This window comes from Rhinolophus sinicus, linkage group LG09 (genome assembly GCF_036562045.2).
Source record: "Rhinolophus sinicus isolate RSC01 linkage group LG09, ASM3656204v1, whole genome shotgun sequence".
NCBI lineage: Eukaryota > Metazoa > Chordata > Mammalia > Chiroptera > Rhinolophidae > Rhinolophus > Rhinolophus sinicus.
In genome coordinates this window covers 65,144,422-65,164,444 of record NC_133758.1, presented here as the reverse complement: position 1 = coordinate 65,164,444, position 20,023 = coordinate 65,144,422, and the positions used below count along the sequence as shown (strand labels likewise).

The window sequence follows — 20,023 nt, the reverse complement described above, 5'->3', positions numbered from 1 at the left end:
AAGGACTACGAGTAGGAAAAAAATTTTAAGAATGTTCTAAACATAGGAATAATTTACGGATTTGGATATTGTGCACCAGGTTGCAAGGTTAAAAAAATGAAGTATCAAAATTATCTGTTAGAGCTACATGATAAAACTTTTCCATTTATGTTCCAGCAAATAAACTATTAGTTGAGAAAAGCATTAATCTTAAATAAATTTGAAAAAACACACACCCTCATGTCTTATAATACAGTGGATTAGACTATTCCTATTTTCCACATTCATTAAAAAGAACATGAAAACCTCATCTGAACACAGAATTGGAAGGAGATATGAAAGCGAACACATCATTTATGTAATATATCATATATGTATATATTTTACATATATAAAATATAAACCACATTTATATTTTGAAACTAATTTCCAAAAGTTTAATTTTTCTTCCTGAGAACTGAGATAATATTCTCAGTTCTGGCTGAGATAATATTCTCTTCCCAATAAAGAACTGACTACTTACTATTGTCTTAATTTTATTTCCATCTTAATACAGACATACTTTGTTTTATTGTGCTTTGCTTTATAGTATTTAACAGATACTGTGTTTTTTACAAATTGAAGGTTTGTGGCAACTCTCAGTTGAGCAAGTCTATTACTGCCATTTTTCCAACAGGCTCAGATGACGGTCAGCATTTTTGAGCAATAAAGTAATTTTTTATTTAAGGTTTGTATGTTGTTTATTTTAGACATAATGCCATTGCACATTTAACAGACTACAGTATAGTGTAAACACAACTTTTATGGGAAATAAAAAATGCCATGTGATTCACTTTGAGATATTTGCTTTATTGCAGTGGTTTGAAACTAAATCCACAGTAACTCTGAGATATGCCTGCATTAATATACTACATACAAACATTAAGAGTTAAAAATAAAGTTATGTTTACCTTAAGCTGTCCAATTTCTTTAAATTTATAAACTTCATATTCCCAGAGTGCCGCATTTTTCCCAAGAATTTTCTGGCACTTTCTGGCAGCAAAAACATCCCAGGGAGAAAGAAAGTTTAAGTGAAAAAATAAACAGACAAAATAAGTACACATTTCTCCTAGTGGTTTCGATAAATCTCTCATCTCAGAGTGTTGTCAAATTTGTATCTCAACTGCCACTGAACATAAAGGTATTACTGATACTCACTCACTTGACTGCATATACAAGGTTGATGAAAATCATGAAAACTAACACAAAATACTTACAAATAAAGATGAATACCTTTCAGAAGACTACAATTAGGAGTTTGCTCCATGATTTTCCTGTTCTGAGTTTCCTATTTATCCAGATGAGCAACTGCTGGTTTGGGGAAGAAATGTCATCCTACGCTAAAGTGCCAATTTGAATCACTTCTTGTCAGGCTTTAAACAATGAACTACAAAATCAGACTTCAGAAAATTAGATCTTATCATAGTACATAATCTGGACAAGTGTTTATGTATGAATAAAACCTCACTCAATTTGCACATCAAAGAAACATAATTTTCTAAATCTCAGGGGACCAAAAGCAGGACTGAAGGCTACCTTCCTGGGCTGCCACAGACATGGAGTCCCACAGGCAGGCACCACACAGCTCCAGGGGAAGCCACTCACATGACAGACCCACACGACCACTGTGTAACACGTATGTGTTCTGCACACCACAGAACCCTGTAAACCAGGAGGCTGGGGTCTGATCACTTCCACTCAATTGCCTCCCTCTTGTTGGGGAGACAATCCTGCTTGAATTGTGAACAGAGGCACTGACTGTCCTCATTCTGGACTGTCTTCTTAAGGATGCTTGTGGAGTGAAGAGTCCTAGAAATCAGAGGATCCAGATAGTGTTTCCCTCCTGCAAAGGGCAGGTATGTTTACTATCCAATATAATGAAAATAACACCTTTCTCTGGAGCCAAGGGCAGGCAAGCTTACTGCCTATTATAAAACAACCAGATACCCAAAGCTGAGGGTCCCTTTCCTGTAACACAACCCACTGGCTGTGCAGGGTCACCTGGCCCTGTCTTGTGCTGAGAACTGGGGTTGTGGGGTCTGGCACAAGGGCTGGTACTTTGGCTGGTCTGTGCTTCTGACCCAGGAATCTTACATCTTCTGCAACACCCCTGAAACTATGGCAGGCTAGTTTGTTAGCTTATAAAAAGAGTAAAATCATGGTTCTTGACACTCTTCTCATTAAGTAATGAGAAAAATATTTCTTGTTTGGTGACAATGAGACAGTAAGTGGGTAAATAACACATATACCAGGTCTGTGGTTAAAACCAATAATATTAGAAAATTATCCATTTGCAAGACGTAAAAATGTCTGACAACTGCAAACAATGCTTTATTTTTATTAACATTAATCAATTCTATTTATATTAGCATGTAATTGTGAAAATGTCATTACCGTGCTGCTATGTCATACTCTCCTTTCTCCACCAGGTGGTTTATATATGCCAAGCCAATGTCCTATGGAAAATTAAATGAAGGAATTTCATAATTAACTGGAACAACTGAAAAGCTGAGTCTCAGTTTCTGAGTAGGCCATGACATCAGGGTCCTATCAGCACTACTGACTGGAACCTGTTCATACATCTAAGTTTGCTTTTGGAATTATGCTTGTTTTTGTTTTTTTTCCATTAAGCATATTTCTGTAATTATGCTCATTGCTTTCCTAAGCATATTTAAATACTTGTATTGTCACAAATTTTAGAATTTGCAATTTTTAAAAAATGTTACTATTTTAAAGGCTCCTAACCTGCCCCCTTCTAAGAGATTTTCTATAAAAGAAATCTCCAAATATTAGAAACATGATCCAACAATTTCATGTTGTCACTGGATATAAAATTGTTTCTTGTGCTTTCATCTGTATTATGTGAGCTACCTATCTCCTCTGTACCAAATCAGAAATGTGGTAAGAAAAACAAAACGACAGAACATCAAACTAAAGGGAAATGTTAAAGTTAACATTCAAGTGAAAATGAGCTCAGAAAAAAACATGTATTTTGCTGTCTATAATGCACACTTTTTTGCCCAAACTTGTGTGGGAAAAAATAAGGATGCGCATTATACATGGGGAGTATTAATACCATATCTATATAAATGTTTTTATTTCTTTTATTTATGCTTATGAGTTAAAAGTGTAACTCTAGAAATAAATCAATAATGATATCCGTATGAAAAATAATACCCTGGAATACAATAACCGGCTTTGTTGAACTTACGATGAACTTGCAACGATGAAGAGTTCTTGGCCTTCTAATGCTTAAATATCGTAAATTTGTTACCAGTACATACAATTTCTTGTATCTTGTATCTGTTCTTGTGTTTTGTAATTATTTGTTACATAAAATTTCTTGTACCAAAATATGTTAAAAAATAAATGCTAAAATTCCTTTATAATCCAAAAAACAAGTACCTAAATGTAAACAAATAAAAATTTGAATTAAAAAAGTAAAACGAGGGGCTGGCCCGGTGGCTCAGGCGGTTAGAGCTCTGTGCTCCTAACTCCGAAGGCTGCCGGTTCGATTCCCACATGGGCCACTGGGCTCTCAACCACAAGGTTGCCAGTTCAATTCCTCGAGTCCCGCAAGGGATGGTGGGCTCTGCCCCCTGCAACTAAGATTGAACACGGCACCTTGAGCTGAGCTGCCTCCCGGATGGTTCAGTTGGTTGGAGCGCGGGCTCTCAATCACAAGGTTGCCAGTTCAATTCCTCGAGTCCCGCAAGGGATGGTGGGCAGCGCCCCCTGCAACTAAAATTGAACACGGCACCTTGAGCTGAGCTGCCGCTGAGCTCCCGGATGGCTCAGTTGGTTGGAGCCTGTCCTCTCAACCACATGGTTGCCGGTTCGACTCCCGCAAGGGATGGTGGGCTGTGCCCCCTGCAACTAGCAACGGCAACTGGACCTGGAGCTGAGCTGCGCCCTCCACAACTAAGACTGAAAGAACAACAACTTGAAGCTGAACAGAACCCCCCCCAACTAAGATTGAAAGGACAACAATTTGACTATTGTTCCCCAATAAAGTCCTGTTCTCCTTCCCCAATAAAATCTTTAAAAAAAAAAAAAAAAAACGAAAAATTTTTTCCCTGAAAGTTTGGGCCAAAAATATGTGTGTTCATTATACATACGAGTGCATATACATGGCAAAATATGGTAATTCAAACCCATGAGTTAACAGATGAGGAAACAGCCTCAAAGCAGTGAACTGACCGGCTTCAGAGTGTTCATGTTCAGTCACTTATTCTACCTAGGTTCTGAAAGGATTTGGGGTGGTATGTCAGCAGAGACATGGGAGCTCTTATTTGACTTCCCCACGACTCCTCTTATGAAATATTTTCACCTCACAGCATTTTCATGAAAAGCTCAAACTCAGCATATGTAACAAAACTTGGATTTTAAGTTCTACTTTATGTACATAAAAGTTTTTGTGGATGGCAGATATGGCAGTTCATTTCTCTCTTTGCCTATCTGGTTATGAAATTGCACTGTGCCAGGAGAAAAAAGTCTACGCATAATCAGTGTACAGGACACGCCCATTCTAAGAGCAAAGGGTAATACCCATAGTTCTTAGTGTTATTATATTTTGACTTTAATGACTGCTATGTAGGATTCATATTTCAAATCTATAGGAATTACAGAGTAAAGAAAGGGTGCCTAACTTTATTTCTCTGAAAACAGACCACATATCACAGTATCAATGGAGAGTCTTTCTGTTCAAGTTCAGAGAAGAGAACATCTCCTTTGCAGAGCCAATTCCTCCAACCTTTCTCCTTATGCCAACCCCCCTCCCCATGTGGAGTTTATTCTGTCACTCATTCTCTTTCTCTGTACACATTTAACTTCAACCCCAGTTTTTCTCTTTTCTCTTAGCATAAGCATGTAAGTGTCTCTCTTATATAAAATACCCACCATCACCACCAACTTTCCCACGATGGCATAGCCCCCGGCCACGTCTTTACACTTTTCCACTTCACAACTACCCTGATAGTCTACACTGAACTCTACCTCATAATATCCTATTCACTTTTCAGTCCCTAGGAAATGTTGAGAATAAATGATACATATACAGAAAATTCACTAGTCACTTACATATTACCAAACTCAGTGCACAACTGTCTAGCTGAACTTGTCTTACTTTTGACCTGCTAACCTGAACCATTTAAGCATTTAAATCTCTTTCCCCTGAAATTCTCTTCTCTCAGCTCCCACGACATGACCTTATTCAAGCTGTTCCAAATCTGTTTTGTATGTGGCATCCCTTGAATGTCAGTGTTTCCAATGGTTCCATTTATGGTCCTCGGTTCTCTGACACTACACACTCGCCCTGTGTGGTCTGGTGCAAACACACACATTCCACTGATCCTTGTTTGCTGATGACTCTTGTGAATCTATCTTTGGGCCCAGATCCCTTTCCTGATCTTCACTAGGATGTCCCACAGGTGGCTCAAACCAGAATTCAATCCCCCACCACTGCTCCACTGATCCGACTCCTCCTTGCAGCTTCAGTCTCTCTCCGTCTCTCTCTCTCAGTGACTGGCACACCATCCACTGGAGGCCCAAGCTCAAAGATTTCTCACTCTCACTCTCCTGTGTACACAGAGCCCGTCACCAAGTCCCAAAAAGCCCAGCTGACCATGTCTTCTTTCTATCTTCACCGCTCCATTCCTACTGACTCTGCAAGTCTCATCACTTCTACCTCCATACCAAGATGGGGATCATACCTCACTGATTCCCATCTCAGCTGGCCGGCCTCTGGCCCCCATCTCCATTAGAGAATCTTCCTAACAAGCAAAACTGATGTGGCACTAAAAGCTTAAACTCTTCCTCTAGAGGTTCCAAGATAGAGCCAAGCTCCTAATTACACACAGCCCTTCAGGATCTAACTCTTGTCTACGTATAAATTCCTCAACAGCCCCTTGTAACCAAGCAGGCCAAGTGGTTTCACTTCTCTACACCATCACATATACTGTTCTATTGGTGGGAATGACGTCTGCTCCATTTCTAGATAATCCTTACTTATTCTCCACGATTTTGAATGAAGAAAAAAAAAAAGATGCTCTGGTTCTTTCTCCTCCATTTAGTTCCTCAATTATTTTGCTTGTACAAGCAAAATGTACAAGCAATCATGCTTTTATGTGGAGTTTTACAGAGAAGTCTAAGGTAGGGAAAGTGTAGGCAGAAGGAATTTGTGCTGAAACCCAAATTTCCATAAAAGTCTAAGTTTCTAGTTTTCATCTGTAAACAAAGGTCCTGGGCTAGATGGTCTCTAAGGAGCCTTCACACAGAAGATAAGATTTCTTTCCTGTTTTCCATCTGCACATTCACTGTCAAAGTTAGCACAGAAATGGGCTTTCAGTCACTATATTTTTTCCAGAGTCCAAATGTAATAAAAATGTATTTGATTTCCTGGATTAGTTTCCATAACAAAATCAATTGAGTCTATTATGGAGAAACTGAATCAATCTCCTTTTATGAAACCACTCTTGATACATTTTATGATAATGTGATTTGACCTATGATTTAAAGAAACTTCCCTACACATAACTGGAAAGGTTTGTATTTAAAGTGTATTTCACAAATCCAGTTTCCAAATTACCTAAAACTACCTCCTAGCAGGTGTCCAAGTCTCTTGTTTACAAGCAGAAACTGATTCAATAAAATGAAGTATTTTGACCTTACAGGTTGGAGAATTAGTTTGAAATAAATTCTTAAAAAGTAGGAAGAATCTGTTCTTTTCAAAATATTTTCAGTTTCATTATAAATTATTGAAAGGTACAGTTATGTTTCAAATAATAAAATTACACACTTACCAGAATCTTATGTCTTTTAATGTTCTTTTGACTAATTTCAGCTGCCATCAAAGCTTCCTACATTTACATACACATGATAAAAGGAGTAGAAAAGAAGGGAGAGAAAATGGGAGAGAGTGGGAAAGAAAGATATTAAGGTTATAAATACTGTATTTGTTAGGTTTTAGTGTTCTGGACTACATAAATAAAGACTCATTTTCCCGTGGCTTTTGCTTCAAGCACAGGAATTCCTAATGTTATGATTGAATGAACTTCACTGCATTCAAACTGAAATAAAAGCACCCTCAACCAAAATAAAGACGTCTCTTATTTCCATTTGAATTCATTTTCACATTAGGATATTAAATCACTATTCATACACAAATCATAACATAACAAAATCTCCCAGGCCCAAACACAAAAAATTCATGTCATTCTAAATCTGTATGATGTATACTGACAAAGGGGCACTTTCCCTTTATAAAACATAAAAAGTAAACTGTATGCATATAATTACATATACCTACAAATAAGATTTTGAAAATCTCTGATTTGATTTTTATTTGGGAAAATTTACAATTATTACTTTAACACAAAAGTTTAAAACAGAATTATTTCTTTAAGAAACTACTGGAGCTAAAGCAATATGGCAATAACTGGGGTATGAACTTGATATCAACACCTGGACTCTAAATAGTTAATACATTAAAAACATTTTTCTCCCAAATCCTTCCAGATGGTTACAAACTTAAAGCAACAAATAAATGGACTATTTCTTGTTTGTTTGTTTTCAGCTGATTAAGCCCATCCAGACAGGTTTTCTAACTAAGCCTTTCTGGCTTTATGTTAAACATGTTTCCTTGAAAAAAAAAACAAGAAAAAAAAACATAATGGGACATTACCTACTAAACTTAGTCTGAACCAACACTCGATGAAGTAGACAGTATCATTTTATCTGACCAGGTAGTTCAAACCATCCTATGTAGTGTTAATTTGATAGCTTTACTTTTACATATGAAATAAGCACCAAATGAATGATTTCACAAAAATATTCAAATGGACAATTCTGAAATACAAGCTATATTTAATTTTCCTTGGAAAAGCACAATATAAATACTTCAGTAGGCTGGATCTACCCACTTCCTCCCTCCCTCACCAACTCTTCCACTGAACAGTAAAGCCAGTTAACCTCACTGTGGTCTTTCCCGCCTAATTTCTAAAAGAATATTGGAGAGTTATTAGCTTCCAACATATCTTAGGGCATTCTAATTCACCTACATGAAAGATTTATTACAAAAACTTTTTATCCTCTCTATGCTACAGACGTGTCAACACTTTGGAGAAAGTAAAATCAAAACTACTTCATATTTCTTCTTTTCAAGGAGCCAGTCGATGTGGTCATCTTGGTCCCGTTCCTTGGCTACTACGACATCTCTTGGACTCACAATGTAAAAGAGTGAGTCGCCTTCCGAGTACTCTATAGGTGAGAGAAGAGAGGAACATTTCTGATGACTCAACAGTAGCAACCTTGGCAGTGGTTTCTGGGGACTCAGCTCGGCTGCCCCACTTATTACAAGTGAACAGAAACTTGGAGCAAGTGTATTTGGCTCTGCTTGGGACACAGGTTAGAGAATGACAGAATTTATTTCAGTGCCTTAAAAAGTGTTTAAGTATAAAATTATTTGGAAGAAAAAAAAAGAAGGAGAATGTGAAAGGAAGGGAGGATAAAAGGGAGGAAACACTAAAAAACTTTTTAAAAATAAGGTGGGTGTAAAATTCTGTGTTTAATACATTAACATTCTGACCTCAGCTGAAAGACAGTGTTCGGAATTCTCCCTGTCTACTGCATATTAGAATTCATGTGCTGTATATAAACTTTATTTATAGCCATTTACAACACTGTTCTATTTTTACAGAACAATTACACCCCACAGTCCGCAATAAATGTTTCCTCCTCATCAAGGTCAAGGCCATCTAAAGCATAAATGACAGATGCCCCAAGCCCTGGGGATATAATCTATCATTTCAGCATGTTGTGTACAATGCCAGTCGTGAGAGTTTCCCGCAGAATTCAATTATAAAACCTGTTTTGCGGGTATCTAAGTGTGCAGCAGCGTTTGCCCTGAGCAAAATACCCAGATTGGACGCTTTCAATTGTGAACTACATTTGCTTTTTGCCAAGTCCAGCGTATACTCTCACAGTTCTCAGCTGATTAGGGGCTTCATATAAGAAAGCTCAAACACATATAAAATATCTCTTCATTTCTTTTGGCCAAAATGAGAACTGAAAATATTCTCCAAAAAACGTCAATTGTTTTTAAAGCAGGAACGAATTTCTAAAAATCTTAAACTATTCTATTTTCACCAATGTATTTTTCAAAGATGTGATGACACCCAAACACAGATGCCCCTGGGATGACCAGACGGCAATGGTCTGCCCTTGACTTCTGAGCAGCGACTAAGTATATTGATTCATCCACTCAACAGGTATTCTGTGAATGCCTACTGTGTGCCAGGCTCTGAGCATTTGGTCACAAACAGAAAGGTTACTTCTCTGCCATCCCAGAGCACACCATCTAGGGCCATCAAGTCGGGAGGGATACAGAGCCATGCTGCTTGGTATCAGTGTAAGTTATGCGTCACATTAAACAGTTAGGTCAACAGACCAAGTACTAGAACAAGAGCACGGAGCCTACTTACCTGGGTCCTGGCCCTATCTCTTCCCCTCCCTTTGGCTATGGGAACTCAAGCAAGTCCTACAATACCTCTTGGCTTTGATGCCCTCACGTTCAACATCAGAGGCCTGCCCATGTTCTCAAGAGCTTTTCCTCACCTCAATTTCAATTCCTGGTTTGCTACTCAAGTGGAAGGGGGGAAATATAAACGTAAGAACATGAGCCAGGTCCTCAATCTCTCACCTAGGTGATAATCTCGACATTCATTTTCCTGAAAGCCTCTCACTGTCAGAGCATCAGAAGAGATCTCTTCACAAGTCTCAGAAAGCGGCTGGATAATATCCAGTCGGGGCCTGGCACAATATTCTCTTTCCTAGGGGAAAAAAGAGAGGGGAAAGACTCATTTTAACTACATTTCTATAAATTATGCAAATTAATTCTAGTTAGCCATAATTACGTGTCTTGGTTTTATGATTTCGGCAGACATAAGCCCTTCTAACCACCTGCCACAGACAGCCTCATAACTATGCTTTATTTTCTGACCTTTTGCATGAGATAAACAGGAGAGGTACTGCTGTGTCATGTCAGCAGCCCCACGGCAGCCCATTCCATTCCAACGGGATGGTACCACAGGCTCAGACAACTGTGGTACATCTCTTCCTCACAAATGCGAGGAAAAGGAAAAATAGTATTACAAACTGCTCCATTATCCAAACCACTGCCACTACTGGTAAACTTACTGGTAATGCTAAAAGACCAGCGATCAAGAGTTCTGTGCAAAGCAGAACTTGCTGAGACGACAGAAATGTTTTCTGTCTGTCGGCCCAATGTGACCGACACAAGACACTGGTACCTACGGAATGCCTGAAACGTGACACAGTGACCGAGGAACTGAGCTTCAAATTCTATTCAGTTTTCAAATAAATTTAAACATATGGTTTAAGTACTACAGTTTTGGACAGTGTAGTTCTAGATCAAAATATAAGAGTAAAAGATGATTTATTAAGGGCTCTGACAGCTCCACTAACCTAGTGTGATATACACAGATTAGTATCATGGAGTTCTCAAATTACCCCTCAAGAAATACTATTGTTCCTAATTTTACAGACGAAGGAACTGTGGATCAAAAAGTTTATACTAAGGTTAAAGTTACATTAAGTAAATGGTGAGTCTGGAATTTATGGAAAAATTTACGATGAACCTTGAATTTGAAATAAGTTTGTTTTACTCTGAAGTTCATGCTCTTTGAGCATTCAGCACACAGGCATAAGACATAAGACTATTTTCCAAAGCAACCAGACCTGAAACAGTGTGACACTGGGGCAAAGAACACAGGTGAATGAAACAGAATGAAATCAGTCCAAAACTACCTCCAACACTCAAGTTCCCTAAGTAAACAATAAGCCTCGAAGATTTCTTTGATCATTTTGTTAGGTTAATTGAGAAGCAATTACATTAGCTTTGTACATCATACATTTAAAACATTCCAAAAATAAAATAACAACTATAAAAGATCAACTAGTAGAGAAACAAAATAAAACAACAACAACAACAACAACAACAAAACCTTAGTGAATACAGAACATAATTTATCTGATCTGGAGAAATAAGAAATACCTCAATTTTGAAAAAAAAAAAAAAATGAAGGAGAAACTGAAAGATTTGAATATTTAAAAAATTAACTGCTATAACAAAGACAAAAAATAACAGAAAAAAATATTTGAACCAAATAACATTAAAACAAAACTTCCTTGCTAGATGATCTGAATAGTTCCCTTATATGTAAAAGAAAAAAATCAGTATGTTTTTTTACAATCTCGTTGTTTTACAACCTTTGTTCACTGGCCAAACAGCTCTGCTTATCCAGAAACAGGAATTTGGTCTTGCTGATCTTTGCTCCCCAACACTTGGCATAATTCTTAACACCCATGTGCTTTATTAATGAAGAAAAACAAAACATTAGGGGACCAGCTTAATAAATTTGGGCATATCAATCAGAGGAAATAGTGCACACCACTATAAGTGATAATGACGGGAGACTCTACACATCCATATGGAGAGAATGGAATAATGATGCTCAGAAAAATATGGCAACACAGACTAGCTTCTAACTAGGACTGCAATTGTGTAGAAACATACACATATGTAAAAGGTATAACAGGAAAAATACGTCAGGGGTAATACTATTATGAGTGATATAAAAACAAATTTTGTTTAATGTTACAGCTTATCTTTTCAATTGGGGGGGAAGGGAAGGGAGTGCTTGGTCACAAGGTTGCTTCTTTATTCCTTTTGTCTTAATTTTATCAGTTTATTCTGTATTTAAGGATTTAAGGTGTACTTTGTGGTTTTATGAAATGAATAGCTATATATACCAACACACACATTTTCAGTTCCATTTTCTAATTTGCTCTATGAGATTGGCCTTTCTTGGTTTTTACTCCTTTTCAATACTTTATTTTATTAACAAAGGTTTCCTCTCTTTCCTTCTTTTTTTGGTCAATTGTTTATTAGACTGTCCCTTTTTCATTTTACTACTTCTTTCCTTATGTCTTTCAATCATATTCTCAATCCTCCCCACATTCCTCATCAAATAGTACAGTATTTACTACCTCTGGACCGCTTTTCTTTATTTTCAAAATAATAATAATAATAATAATAATAATAATAATAATAATGAACTGATGTCCTGCAACAGGGCTCAAAGCCAGCCCTATTGATCGGAGCAGGTTTGAGTGTTCACTTAAGTCTACAGCATCCCATTGCTTAGCAACATGGGCACCGAGCTTCAGGTTACTATAGCGATGGTTTCCTGAGGCAAGTGCGAGCTTGGAGAAATGTTTGAAAGCAGCTACCACTTCAAAATTGGGGCTCCCAGGGTTTTTCTCCCCATTTTATTCCCTGGCATTTGAAAAGGAAAAAAAAAAAAAGAGAGAGAGGATTCAGACAAGGAAAGCCTACTTTCTGTAAAGGGCTAGATAATCAATTGCAATTTCTTTTATACAGAGCTCTTTTCCAATAAGCTCTCCTTGTTTATGCCTTGAAGCCCCGGATCCCCTTCCTGGCAGGAACCCTGGACTCTGACAATGAAGGCAAGCTGGGTAGGGGCTGAACTGGGTTTCAAAGGGCAGCTGAATGTACATATGACCCTCCACTGGACCACATAAACAGGCTTCACTCAGAAGTCACCCTTAAAAAAACTTAGGTTCTCTGCTGCCTCCCATTTAGCCATACATTTCATAACATCATTTGCACTGATAACTGAGGCTTAGCAACAATCTATTTCAAAGCAAGAATCAAGCTACTCAGAATCACTGGGCCACTGGGAAGTAAATAAGTATGTCTGGACCACAGGAAATAATGAACGACCCTTTCTGTAATTCTCTCTGACCACAGGGACCCCTGTTGTTGCAACAGATCAACTTCACTGCTGTTATTTGTGCTAATGCATAGTGTCAGCTAAGTTTCTTTGACTTTCAGCAAGAGGAATCCTTCATTCCTTTTGACTAAAATACCAAGAGAGATGGAAGAAAAAAATGACACCCTCCCCTCCCCTTGCTCAGCAAAAGGAACAAAGGCAGGCCATGAGTGGAGCTTCTGAAAGGTAAATACTTTAGATCTAGGGGGTAATTTCTGCTGACCTTATTCTACAGGTCAGGAAGTTCTGCTCAGACTATAGCAGAGCCCTTTCATGGGTAACCTGATCTGGGTGTAATGCTAAAAATGAACCCGCATTTCTCTTTGAATTTGGGATGCAATAAATTTACCGTTTTTTCTGAAACCTCCTTTACGTAGGAAAGCACAACAAGCTGATCACAGAGAGGTGCGAGTCCGCTGATGTAGAATTCAGTCTCAAACTGGGACACTGCAAACAAAAGAGATAAGAGATTCACTATTACCAGACGCAAAAGGCAGCACACAAATGAAAGGACATATCAAATCTAAATTCTGAATGACTCGTTTTAGAAATCCAGCACAAGGGGGCACAGATAAACACATCTTCTTGACAAGTAAGCACCAGAAAAGGATTTCTGGAAACTTACACTTGAAAATTTCTATCACAAACAAAAAGCAAACCTGATAATAACAGCAGCATGAATGGTCAAGTGTGACACTGCACCCAGCTAGGTTAAAAATGACACAGTTAAGTCCCATGAAGACACTTAAAAATCCATAAAACCCAATGTAAACTATTATTATTAGTAACAATTTTAAAAAATTCCTGAGTTTAAGTTTTCCACAATTAGGGCACTGCAGTGGTATAAAGGTCACAGGAATGCTATTTATAATTACGAAACTGCAATCATAACTTTTTAACATTTAATAAACAATTTATTTAAAGACTTAAGAGGGGGGAAAAGGTATGTAAGTACAGATTACATTATGATGAAGCACTACTATTTCCTAAGTGAAATAAAGGCCACAGGAAATAAATTCCTCTTTCCTTTTTAAAGACAGTCTAAAATTTACAAGAATGATTGCATCACTTTAAGTATGTGGATTTCATTACAGTGGACCGCAGAGATTTGATAGAAAGCTCAGTGGTACAAGCACAAATGTTAGCTAAGGTATCAGTCTAATGATACCTAAGTATCAGTCTGAGGCATCAGTGCTCTACAATACTTCTAATAAATGACTGTTGTTTTAAGCCACTGAGTTTTGGGGTGATTTTGTTACATAAAGCTAACTGCCACAGTAGTCTTCCAGGAATCATGCACCACACTTAGAGTCATTTGGGAGCAAACTCTCATTTGGAACCTACCACATTTTCTACAACTTTCTTGACTCAGATCCTCTCCACAGTTCTGTGGCAGTAGCCTCAGGTTTAGTTCACTTCTATGATGAAATTACCCTTTTTCCTAAATAAACTAAAGTGAGTGCAGCATATTGCAAACAATATTGAATGTAGAGTGTGGAAAGTAATCAGAGTATTTAAAAAATCTGTAACACAAATGAAATGAAGGGCTATTGCGTTTTTCTTCTTCTTCCTCTCCACTGTCCCTGCAGATCACTTGTCGTCACTTGTCTATACCTGTCTTTAATGCGTGCATCTTATACAACTATTTTCACAATTTCATTTTCATACCAAAATGAAATAGAGGATAATCAAAAAAATTACTCAATAGTTACCGTGTTTCCCTGAAAATAAGACTGGGTCTTATATTAATTTTTGTTCCAAAAGACACATTAGGGCTTATGTTCAGGGGATGTTACCCTGAAAAATCACGCTCGGGCTTATTTTCCGGTTAGGTCTTATTTTCGGGGCAAATACGGTAGTAACATAAACATTCAAAAGAATACTATTTCTTATGTTTTGTCTTTGATTAGATCTCATAGGTGGTCATAATGCCCTGGACAGAACCACAGAATGGAAATGCAAAGGCACGTGCTCTGGTCCTAGCTGGGGGTCTGAACTGAATACTCTCATCCGGGCACTTGAACAAAGTTGTGGGGAGTGGTATTGGGGTAACTGTTCACAGGAAGCACGTATGTAGTCACCTCCACCACAACCACGTTTGGAGTAAGCACACCCAGAGTAACCAGACACTGCAGGTTCCGGAGGGAGAAGCTCACGGGGCTGTGCTCTGTGGAGGCGGATGGCGGAGAGGGGAAGGGGGGGCTGGAATATGCAGATGCTATTGAACAGTATGTGGCCACACAGGACCCTGTGATTAAAGAGGTGATATTTTCACATTCTAGACAGCCTAATGAAATGTGAACAAGAGGCTGTGTAGGTGCCATCACTCCTGAGATTGCTGAACTCTGTTTCGTAGCGAGGAACTTGAGTCCTGTTTTACTAAATCACTCTGTCGCTGAAAGGCTACACAAAGTTCCCTTTCCAGCAACCTGGGTGAAGAACAGATGAGCGATGTCACTGACTGTTCCATGGGAATGACACGGAGGCTGTGATGTGCTTGTCGGCCACGGCCAGCTGAGGGAAACCGTCACCTAAGGGGGGTGAGCCAGGTATTCTCCCCATTTGGGGGGCCAGTGGGCTACTGGATTCACTGACAGGTGGCACCAGACACTGTCTCTCCTACAGGTAACCAATACACGCCAAGGCCAGGTTCTTATGAATGAGCAGGAAGATACAGCAGAGAAGCTAGAAAATATTATAATCCTATCCAAACCTTCTTCCTCTAGATCCTGATCTCCTAGTCCTCAATAACTTGCTTTAATAAGACAGAAAATGCCATGTTCTCAAAGAACACGATAAAAAACCTAAATGGGTTAAGAAAAATAAAAGAAAAATAAAAGATGTACAGAAGCACCTATTTCACTTCTCAATTCCAGATAATGTACTAAATGCTTATTTGTTAAGTACTAAATCTTACCAGACTTTACTAATTGAGAATAACTTAAGCACAGACTACATAAAGTGACTAAATTATAAATTAACAAAAAATGTTACTAATGAAGATATGGTACATAAAAATAGCATTGTCAAGATTCCCAGAGGCAGTTATCAACATTCAGATAAAGGTGAAATTAAATCATTCTTTTCATTTTATTAAAAAATCATTATCAACAGAAATTTTCTTATGGAAAACAAAACTGCCATTATAGTCATACCCACTATGATTCACAACTTAAGAGTTCAAAAATAATGGCTGTTTATCTTAGCATTGAATATTCTACCACTTAGCAACTCATATCCATTAATACCCACCAGTAATGATATCATGTAAAAAAGAACTCACTTCCTAATGTGAGTTCTTGGTTTAGGAAATGTCTACAGCTATTCTGTGTGTTTTTTTTTTAAAAAAAGGCCTTTCAAAATAAATGATGGTGTTTTATTTTTAGGTCTATCATGATTCAGTTTATTCTTTATATTAGTGCTGAATCTAAGACGGGCTGGTTGGAGACAGCAGTCAGAATGAACTTTCAGACAGAATGAACTTTCTGAAGAATAGGATTATTCTTCTCACTGAACAGACTGAGAGAAAGAACTGTTGAATGGTAATATTTATTCTTGTGAAGAACATACATTATGTAAAAGTTTATGAACTGACTCTGTAAAATATCTTCAAGTAATTACTTTCTATTTCAAATTTGCAATGGACCAATGAAAGTTTTCGTTTATTTTCTCTGAAATTCTGTTTTTCCCACATAACAATGATTTCAATACTTTTTTAATGACTATTTTTTTCCCTAAATGAAAAACAATTTGAATACAGGTGGTTTACAGGACTATTACCATAGAAGCTCACCTTTAAACTGGTTATCTGGAAAATATAAATCACAAAGAAAATAAATACAGATTCTGTTGGAAAGCAGTAAAAAATAGAAAGCAAAAGCTAAAGAAGGGGGAAAGAGGAGAGACAAATTCAGAATTTCTAGAGGGAGCCACAAGAAGACAGTAGCTACGCTTCAGACCCAAGAGATGGGAAAGGGAGGGGCCGGCTCCGGGGCCTGCAGGGAGTGTGCAGTGTTCACTCAGGTGATAACGGACGTGAGGCCAGGCGCTCACTCCAGCGGCAGCACAGCCTCCTCGCCCAACACAGACAAGGAGATTGCTGTGCTCTGGTGCATTCCGGAGGACAAAGCTTTCTTACACATGAGACAAGACACCGGTCAAAGAAAAAACCGAGAGATTCTAAGCAGATGAAGAGAGAAAGAAAATTTTAAAACGCCTATTTACATGAAAAACCTATCCAGGGAGGTCCTTTGGATCCACAAAGAGGGTTGTTGTGTACAGAGTCCTAATCCAGAAGGAAAGCTGATGTCTTTGATCAGTGCTGTCCAGTGGAATATTAATGCAAGCCCAAAACACAACTTACATATATAATTTTACATTTTCTAGTAGCCACATTAAAAACTATAAAGAGGTGCAATTTAAAAAATGTATTTTATTTAATGCAATATATCTAAAGTATTATCATTCTAACACGTGACAACATAGAAAGTTATTACTGAGATCATTTACTTTTGATCAGCACACTGTCTTCGGATGTGGATGCAGCTCGTCTCAGTCATACTTGCCACATTTTGAGCATGAAACAACTGCAAGTGGCTAGTGGCCATCGTACCGGACAGCGGAGGTCTAGATGCCCAAAATATTTTTCGTCTTTAAAGTCCAGTAATTTGACTCAAATATATCTCGATGGTACTCACTACGGGTCATTGTTTTCAGATACACAATGTGTTAGTTTAATTTACAAATTCAAGTTTTCTTGTAGTGTCAGGACATTTTTCTTGAAATACTGTTTTTGGTATTTATTCCATTGCCTTGTTTTGTTTGCAGGGACTCTTATTTGTAGGCTGAATCATGTTAGCCTGTCTTTAGTATTTGTCACTTTATTATAAATCTTTTCTTCCCTTTATTTCTTTGTGATTTAAAACTTTTTCCTCTTCTATTTATTTTGCAGCATTATCTGTCTACTTGCTCTTGTTTCCTTCTAGTTTAATCTTCATTTCTAAAGTGATCTTTTATTTATAAATATTTCCTGAGTTTTAGCACCTCACTTGAGATTATTAAATTCTGATTTTTGTTCTTTCATGCTCTACATCACTTCTTAAAAATGTCTGAATAGTAAATTACAGTTGTGATTTATTCTGTGGGAGTTTCTTTCTGGTGTGCTTTCATTGCCAAGGATGCTTGTCTGCTCCATATTCACTTTTTCTTAAACCTTACGATGGGATGTGACCTTGGCATTTTTCGGTCCTTGTGTTTAGGTCCTGGCAGGAAGCACGGGCTGTTCGACTATGAGTTTACAGGGGCTCCTGGGCTGCCCAAGCCCCTCGAACCCCTGCAGCCCTGTACCCACTCTTCTCAGAGTGACCCCCAAGTGGCCAGGGAATGCTGGTGGCTGTTTTGACCTTCTCCTGGTCTCAAGTACACCAGACACCCCCTTGCTCCCCTGTGCTTTTTCTCACAGATGCTGACACCATAACAGCCCTGGGGCTATTGGAGGATTTTCCCATTCATTCGTGTCCTGAGGTTCTTAGGGCTATCTTCTCAGGTTTGTTTTAAATGTGGTCTATAGGTTTTTAGCTGTGTGGTCCAGTTGTTCCGTTTTTACATGAGGACTCCAACAGATTGACAAAGGACGCTGCCACTACCACTGTCTTCACATAATCCTCCAAACACAAAACGTTAACTGTATCAATAGTGTTACACGGCAACTTAATGTATCAACTATACACAGGGCGGAGTCAGGGTTAGAGTCAGAAATACACAAATACCACTGAGCATCAACAGCGCATGCGCTCTTGCTGTCAGTTTTAGAATGACTGCCATGGGATTGAAATAAAAATTAACAAGAACTTTCTTGTACCTTGTGTCATATATTTCTGAGAATTATCAACAACTTAATAAAGAATTACTGAGTACCAATTAGGCGTAAGCGCTCTTCTAGAAGCATCAGGATGATGAAGACAGAAGGGACTGTGAGTCTAGAAGCTAAAGAAATAACAATACCACATGATATGCAAAAATGAAAATAGTTAAAAAGTATTATTACTTGTACCTTTATTGCATGTAGGTTTCTAGATATATCTTAGTGAGAAATACAGTTATGAAATGTATTAATCTTCTCAGAATAATTCAGAAATCCTTATCTACGAGGTCGGAAAATTAAGTTCGCGAACTCATCCTACAAAAAGTGCTCCATACCTCACTGCTGAATATCACTACAGTCACCTGTGAAGTACTCCCCTTGGGAAGTTATGCACTGATGTCAGTGCCTAGTCCACGCTTCAAAGCAATTTTGGAACTCTTTTTCTGGAATGGCCATCAGAGCTGTCATCGTATTACGCTTGATGCCCTGAATGTCATCAAAATGTCTTCCTTTCAATATTTCCTTTATCTTTGGGTAAAGAACAAAGTCACTGGGGGCCAGATCAGGAGAGTAGGGAGGGTGTTCCAATACAGTTATTTGTTTACTGGCTAAAAACTCCCTCACAGACAGTGCCATGTGAGCTGGTACATTGTCATGATGCAAGAGCCATGAATTGTTGGTGAAAAGTTGAGGTTGTGTCCCTTTTTCACGCAGCCTTTTCAGCACTTCCAAATAATAAACTTGGTAAAGCTACATGTCCGATTGGTACAAATTCATCATGACTAATCCCTCTGATATCAAAAAAGGTTAGCAACATTGTCACAACAAGTTCACGAACTTAACTGTGATTCCTTGTATATATCTTCCCCAATTCTCTTTCAACTGATTTTGTTGAACATAATAGTCTTCTCTTTGTTAGAGGAAACCACTGTTTTTCTTTCACTGAGTTACTAAATATAACAGTAATAGTAACAATAGCTCCCATTTGATGAACACTATGCTAAATATTTTACAGACCTTGTCTATGTGTACCATAACAACCTGGACTTATTTTTAGAGGGGCACTGATGCTCAGGGAGGTTAAGCAGCATGACTAAAGTCACTTAAATAGAAGGCAACGGTGTAAGAATCTGAAGCCTTCCTTGTCCCAGTCAAAAGCCACACCAGCAGACCAATCAGAACCCAGAGCTGCTGAGGTTAGAGGTGCACTGCAGTTTGAAGACTGCAATTAGGGCTCGACAGCCCGCTGGGAGACTTGCATGCAAGCAGC

At 38.1% G+C, this 20,023-nt stretch overlaps 1 protein-coding gene across 4 annotated transcripts in view; it reads right to left on the bottom strand.

The window, feature by feature from the left end:
- The window catches only part of VPS41 (VPS41 subunit of HOPS complex), a 170,830-nt gene that overhangs the window by 43,129 nt on the left and 107,678 nt on the right, over window positions 1-20,023 (bottom strand). For all 4 annotated transcript variants that reach the window (XM_019710243.2, XM_074340531.1, XM_074340530.1 and 1 more), the window contains 6 exons: window positions 13,240-13,337; window positions 9,716-9,845; window positions 8,159-8,274; window positions 6,819-6,875; window positions 2,413-2,474; window positions 930-1,011 (listed from right to left, as the gene is read on the bottom strand). In XM_019710243.2, coding sequence (XP_019565802.1) covers window positions 930-1,011; window positions 2,413-2,474; window positions 6,819-6,875; window positions 8,159-8,274; window positions 9,716-9,845; window positions 13,240-13,337 — 545 coding nt within the window. The remainder of the gene's footprint in view (window positions 1-929; window positions 1,012-2,412; window positions 2,475-6,818; window positions 6,876-8,158; window positions 8,275-9,715; window positions 9,846-13,239; window positions 13,338-20,023) is intronic.